General features: G+C 56.4%; 1 protein-coding gene across 1 annotated transcript in view; it reads left to right on the top strand.

Moving 5' to 3' along the window:
- Positions 1–5,647, top strand: part of CNPPD1 (cyclin Pas1/PHO80 domain containing 1) — a 6,704-nt gene extending 1,057 nt beyond the window's left edge. Inside the window, exons 2-9 of the mRNA XM_009996266.1 lie at positions 10–48; positions 289–391; positions 3,024–3,105; positions 3,679–3,799; positions 3,902–4,030; positions 4,199–4,260; positions 4,418–4,535; positions 5,021–5,647. Of these exons, the coding sequence (XP_009994568.1) occupies positions 10–48; positions 289–391; positions 3,024–3,105; positions 3,679–3,799; positions 3,902–4,030; positions 4,199–4,260; positions 4,418–4,535; positions 5,021–5,647 (1,281 nt within the window). The remainder of the gene's footprint in view (positions 1–9; positions 49–288; positions 392–3,023; positions 3,106–3,678; positions 3,800–3,901; positions 4,031–4,198; positions 4,261–4,417; positions 4,536–5,020) is intronic.
- The last annotated feature ends 1,333 nt before the right edge of the window (positions 5,648–6,980 follow it).

Below are 6,980 nucleotides of genomic sequence, written 5' to 3'. Positions count from 1 at the left end.
CGGGCCGAGGAGGCCCCCTCCTCCCTCAGCGGCTTCCAGGAGTTCACGGTGAGTGCCCCGTCCCGGCCCCGGGGCACCCCCGGAGGTGCCCGCTGGCCCCGGCCCCTCAGCAGGCCCCTGGGCCGCTCCCTCCCCCAACCGTGTTTCCCCAGGCGCTCGGTGTGACCGCACAGCCGGGGCCCGGGCTGAGCTCCTGGGGCCTCTCCAAACCCTCGGCTGGATCGAGGTGGGGAGCCCGGTCTGGGGAGAGCTCGGGGCGTTTCTCACGTCCTCTCTGTCCGCCTGCAGTTCCTGCCCAGGCACCAGCAGCTGAGCGAGAGGGTGCGGAAGAGGCTCTATTATGGTTGGGACAAAGACTGCAGCCTGGATAATCTCTCCAGCCCCGTGGCAGGTGGGTTGCTGAGTGTCCCCAGATGGGAATGCTGAGTCAAAGGGGTTGGAAGTAGCCCAGCGGCTGAGACCAACAAGTCACCCGCTCTCTCCCTGGTGCCAAATCCCACCCCTGCCCAGCCTGCCTGGCTCTGTGCAGCACAGAGGGCAGGATGCCAGAGCCTCATGGCTCCTGATCTCTGTTTGATTGCCCTGTCTGCCCCATTGCTGCATTTTGGTACCTCACTACTGTGCAGAGCCCTTTAGCTTGCTTGTGAATTCTTTGGCAGTGAAGGCTGTGTCCCTGTCCCTGATGAGAGGGGTCTTGGGCAATTTCTTGTGCTGTGCAAGCTACCAGACAGTTTGCTTAACCTCTAGTTGAGAGCAGCAGAGGGACAAGTTCCTGATCTGTGTTTTTCTTCAGCCCATTCTTTTTTTTTTTTTTTTTTTCTGTTGATCCAACAATGTTTGGGGGAGCAGAAGGGTGCAGCTGGGTTGAGGCTGAGGAGTTGGTGCAAGTGATGGCACAGAGGAGCAGTCAAGGGCAAGCAATGGTTTGCTGGAGGGCCACTGTGACCCTACTGTTAAGGCTTTCCAGCTTGCAGGGTGCATTGGGCAGGGGGGCAAGCGTGCTTGCCTTCCAAACTCTTGTGACACTGTTGGTAAAACAGTCTGAGCTCACCAAGAGGCTGCATGTGAGGTGCCCCAGCAAGGACGGGGATGCTGGGTGTGTGGTGATGGAGCAGGCCCAGGCAGGGCAGCACTGCTGGGAGTCACGGGTTCTGACACGGGCAGTGCAAAGGGGACACGGGCAGTGCAAAGGGGACACGTGGCTTGTCTTGGGGTCTGGTGTCACAGCTGGGTGTGAGATGGGGCTGTTCCACAGGATGTTACTGCTGTTGGAGGTTCAAAGAGCACATTCCTGGAGGAAGACTGTTGGGGGATATTAACTATAAAGACTACCTCGAACCCAGGAGGTGCCTCAGCTCCAGCAGCTAGGGGTGGGACTGATGTGCAGAGTCTTATCTCATGGGCTTATCTGCTCTTACAGCTTTCCTTCACCAGCTGCTATCAGCCACTGTCAAAAAACAGGACCTAGGGCGGAGGCATCTGTCTTGGTACAGCTGTGCCATTCCTACACAGCCAGTGTGTGGCACTGCTCTTCAGACGAGATAGAAGCAATTGTGGGGAGGGTCCAGACTAGCAGGAGGAGCTGGACAAGGTCTTTGGCACTGGGGCAGTTGCAGGAGGTCATGTGGAGCTGGCTGGGGAAAAGGAGGTTTGTTGTTGTCTCTGGCTTAACTGCCGATCCTGAGTCAAACTGTGACAAAGCTGAGAAGTGAATTTGTTTCTTCTGGAATGGAAGAACCATAACTGCCCTCGGCATACTGTGGTTGTGACACAGAAACAGCAATCAGCTGCTCCTCATGTCCTCTAGCGCAGGACACATCATGAGTTGGATTTGTGGACTGAAGGATCAGGTTTGGTGTCAGCACAAGGCCTGGGGGGGGATCTCATGTACCCCCAGAGCCCTGCTGCTGTCTCTGTGTTGGCTGGTGTGTGTGTCCCTGCTCAGCACAAGGATGGCCAAGCAGGGCAGAGAGAGCAGCAGCAGTGCAAGAAGCTGGGAGCTGCTGATGGAGTGGCTGGAGTGGTGTCTTCCTGGCTGTGGATCGCAGCAGTGGTGTGGCTTCAATCACCTGGAGAGGTGCCTTAGAGCAGTGGGTTTCTGAGCTTCGTGGCTGCTATCAGACAAACCGTTCCTGTGGGACTGCAGCTGTTCTCTCAGTTGCTGGAGAGACATGGAAAGAAGGGATGTGGAGAGAAGAGGTTGTGTGGTGGTGCTTCCTCTGTGAACTGGAAATGTGAGGCTGCTGGGATGAGCTCTGCTCTCAACTCTTAGCCAAGGGCCCAGCAGCAGAAATGGAGCTGGAGTTCCCTGTCTTATTTATTACTTATTGCCACGCCCAGGCTGTAGTGCTACTTCTGTTGCCCTGGGAAGTGAGATGGGAGCTGCTGAAGCCATCTGCCAGCACCTTTGTCATTTGCCAGCACCTTTTCAGTGCTTGAATGCTGGAGCTTGTCCATAGGTGGGGGGAAGCAGGCTGAGATGAGGAGCTGCAGTTGTACCGTATTGCTGCTTCCATGCCCTGTCAGTGCCTTCAGCCTTCTGCTCATGTGAATATCTTGTCCATCATGAGAGGCTGTGATGGGAAGGAAGCTGGGTCAGTGCTGACCATCTCTGGTGGAGGATCATACTGGATGGAGGGGAGCAAAAGACTGGGAAGACCTGGTGTTGACCTCATGTCCTGGAAAGCCTCTGAAAGAGCTCACAGGGTGAGGGGAGGGTGTTGGCCTCTCTGTGCCACTGACTGCTGCTAACTCCCTGTGACACAAACCTGCAAATCCGGGTCTGGCACTGCCCCTGGGCCTTGGACACTCACATCCTCTTCCTGCTTTGGTCTGGCTCTCCTGCCTGTTTGTTCCTCCCTCACCCCTGACTTCTGATAAGGCCTGTGCTACCTTCATATTTTAAATTTAACTCAAGGGAACGAACAAGCACAAAGACTCAGTGGGCTTGTGATGAAAAAGGGAAGGGTGGGGCTGGACTGTGCCACATGGGCCTAAACCCTTTTGCTGCTTTTCTGTCCTAGATATTGCTGTGGAGTTGCTGCAGAAAGTGGCTCCCAGCCCCATCCGCAGACTCCAGAAGAAATACGTGTCTCATGTGTCTCGGTAAGAAGCAAAACCTGTTCCTTCACGTCCCATGTCAGAACTGGGAGCTCTGGTCTTGCCTGTGAGCAGCACTGGCTTTGTGCTTAGGCCTGATTAGCGTCAAAGAGGAGCAGGTGGCAGGTGACAAGGCCAGCAGGCACAGTGGCTTTCTGACACAACCAGGCCAGCTTTCAGGTTATTCCTGCTCTCTGGGGTGCACGGGTGCTCTGGTTACTGGGAGTCTGTACTGGCTGGATCTGCAGCTCACTGGGCAGCCAGGTCCAAACCCAGCTCTGCTCTCAGCAGCCAAGCCCTAGCAGCATGCCTGGCTGCAGGCAGGGCTGCCCAGTTGGGAGCTGGCTGTGGCAGGGAACAGGAGCCAGGGCTTGTTGCTCTCCATCCTGCATCGCCTGCACCTTCTCTTGCTGCAGCTCAGATCAGCCAGTGCAGAGCTGGAAAGGTTGGGACATAACTAGCTGTCTAGTTACTAAGCTTCCCCACCTACATGGGGAGGGCAGTCAGGTTGTGTTGTAATGACTGGGACGTTTGTAGCATGCAAGTAATCTTTGGTTTGGCTCTTGCCTTGTCCCACAGGGAAGCTTGCATCTCGCCCTGCTCCATGATGCTGGCACTGGTTTACATTGAGAGACTCCGGCACCGGAACCCCGAATACCTTCAGCAAATCTCATCTTCAGACCTTTTCCTGATCTCCATGGTGAGTTGTGTAGGCTGGGGGGAAGAGGGGTGTCACTGGGTTGGAGGTAGGCCTGGAAAAGTGCAAGGGGGGACTGAGATCTCTCCTTTGTGCTGCTTTTAGATGGTTGCTAGTAAGTACCTGTATGATGAGGGTGAGGAGGAAGAAGTGTTCAATGACGAGTGGGGAGCAGCAGGAAAGGTGGACGTCCAGACAATGAATACACTGGAGATGAACTTTCTGAGCGCCATTGTAAGTGGGGCTGTCGCTGCAGCCAGCTGTTTCATGGAGCAGGGGATGGGGGGTTTTGAGGGGAGTCTGGATTTCTGCTTTGCCCCAACCTGCTCCCATGAAGGAATGGAGAAGGATGTGTCTGGGTGGTGGGTGGCCTGCACTGACCTTTCCCTGCTGTCCCTGCAGGACTGGAGTCTCTACACAGACCCCCGGGAGCTGTTTGAAGTGCTGAGCTGGCTGGAAGGACGGTAGGTGTGTGGGCTGGGGTGAGCCTTTCATCCATCTTGCAGCCCTGCTTGGCCCCTACTCATAGCTAGCCCTGCTGATCCCTGCTGCAGACCTCGAGCAGGGTGATCATTGGAGAAGTTCTATGCCACATCCACCATTCTCTGTGTTTTCCTGCAGTGTGGCAGAAAAGCAGGGTATGTGGCGTGGCTGGTTCACCTACACAGATCTGTGTGTCCTCATGGAGCAGTCGATGTGGCAGCATGTTCTGGGTCAATTCTACCAGCAAGTGGTGAAGGTAAGGGCATGGGACAGCAGCTGCTTGAAAAAATATGGGGCCCAGCAGGCCATGGATTCAGAGCAGGATCCTCTTTATTGCTGGGAGCAGCAGCTTGGTTTATTCCCTGTTGAAAAGGGAAGATGTCAGAAGCCAGAAGATGCCGATTTGCTGCAGTGCTGCCTGAGGCAATGCAGCCTGATGCTGCAGCCCCACGGGTCATGGTATAAGGTCATGGTGGTGGCATGGAAAGAACTGGCGCTGGCTGGTTATTTAAAGAGGGGCTGTTAAGTTTTAGCTGGGGCATTTTGGTTTATGGTATTTAGGTCCTGCTTTGGACAGGCTGCATGTCACCTGCTGTCAGCGGCATGGCTGCCTGTTCCCCAGCATCCAGCTCTGTGCTGGTCATGCCATTTGCCATCACAGCTGTGTGGCTGTGCTGGGTCACAGCTGGCTGTGGGGGCATGCAGCTGGGAGGTCTGGGCTAACCATCAACTTCTCTGCAGCTGGCCTGTCTCCTGGGCGTGGTGTACCTGACCGGCTTTGCTGCCGTCTTCGCCTCTGTCACCATGGTGCACCGGTCCGTGTGCCTGAGGAGCGTCAGTCCTGCAGCCCCCCAGCCTGCACTGTTCCCTGAGGAGAGCAGCTGCCAGCTGGATGCTCAGCCAGCCCCCGACCAGCTCCAGCCTGGGCTCCCTGACATCTCTCCAGCCAGCAACACCCGTTGCCTGGGGGAGAACAAGACAACTGAGGAACCACGTCGTGGGGCTGTCACGGCGACTGCGCTCTACCTGTGGGGCAGCGTGATATCGGCTCTGTCTTACCCAAAGGCACCTGATCTAGCCCAACACAGGAGCACCCTGCAAGGTCCCTTCCGGAGAGTACCCACATCCTGCGAGAGATCTAACCGTACTGCCCCCACCACAGCCCCCAGCAAGCCTGGCCCCTTCGGACTCGCCGTGCTCCCCGTTCCTCCAGCGCTCCACTGCCACGCCTGCTCAGCCGGCGCAGGCCCCACATGGGATGCAGGCCCCAACCGCAAGGACTGGCTGGACCCCCTGGGGCTGAGGCAGTGCTCCTTTCACACTGCCATGGATCTCAGCAGAATCAAGAGCTTCATCTTTCCCAGCTAGGACCATGGGGCAGCAGCCCCTTTCCCCTTTTTTCCTAATGTTGCACAACTCGCTTCCTTGCACTCTGGGACCCCTGATCCCTGGGATTGCGTGGGGATGAAGGCACTTACACCACCCCCTAACCAGCATTTGTGTCCCCCCACCTGGGGCAGGGTTGTCTTTCACTTTGGGGCTGCTGGGACAAGTTGGGACAGAGTTGGGCTTGCTATTGGGGTGCTGGGGTGGGAATCTACTAGCTGGAGGATAGAAATGGGGTGCTAGGGCAAGGGGTGTGTTGTACCTCTTCCTACAGCGAGTGGGTAGCCCTTGGTGGTGCTGGGCAGAGGTGGTGTGTGGATGTAGGATGCTGGGGCTGTGCATGCGGGGTGGAGGGGCTGGGGTAGGGACCCCAGTGGGGTAGCAGGGTCCACTGAGAGAAGGTGGGGTGCTTGGGTGAGGGGAGAGGTAGTAGAGCAGGGAGTGAGCAGCCTGAGCTCGTTGGCTGGAGCAGCAATTCCCATAGGGGCTGCCAGGCCACTTCTCTGGAGGCACAAGGGTCACACCAAGAGGGGACTGTGATACAGATGTGCCCCAGGGAAAAGTTGTGCCCCCCTGGGCTTGGAGGTAGTGAGGTGTGTTTAAGGCTGAGCTTCCTTATCCTGCTTGTGTTGGGTGCTTTGAAACTGGGGTGCTCTGTGACCCCATCCCAAACCCCAGCTGTCTGTGGTTGTGGGGAAACGGTGCCTGACTGCTCCTTGGAGCAGAGAGAAGGCACCTTCTCTTACTAACCAGCCCAGCTCATCGTCCCCCTTCTTTTTACTGTGGATTTTACACCTGTTTTTCACTCTTTTGTAGATGCAAATCTCTTCCAATAAAAGTAGTTCTTGCTGTGCACCTGCCTGGTCCTGCTGAGTTGCCCCCCCCTGCTGCCCCAGCCCTGTGCCTGTGCATTACAGCAGGCAGTGCTTGCCCGGAGCCACAGTGTAAGACAAGTTTTAGTGTTGGCAAGTGAGCACAAGAGCACTATGAGGCCTGTCCTGCAGGGTTCAAGGTGGACTAGACTCTGCTCACAGGAGGGACATTGGGTTTTGTGCCTGGGGATGGCAAGGGCAGTGGCAGAGAGGAGGTTCCCCATCTTGGGAATGTGGTGAATGCGTGGTATCCACTGCTCTTTGCTCTCTAAAGTCTGTCCAGTTAATAAATGAGCCCTGAGCAGCAAGAGATTGGCAGGGTCACCATTGTGGTTGCTGGCACAGCCACCTCTGCCCTGTGACAAAAACACAAGCATCCCCTGCCTGTGCTCCCTTGGGAGCCTTCCTAGCCCAAGTGGACAGCTCTTGATCCTGGCATTCCT

The sequence above is a fragment of the Chaetura pelagica genome, unplaced genomic scaffold (assembly GCF_000747805.2).
Source record: "Chaetura pelagica isolate M959 unplaced genomic scaffold, ChaPel_1.0 scaffold3, whole genome shotgun sequence".
Classification (NCBI taxonomy): Eukaryota; Metazoa; Chordata; class Aves; order Apodiformes; family Apodidae; genus Chaetura; species Chaetura pelagica.
This window is presented reverse-complemented; position numbering and strand designations above follow the sequence as displayed.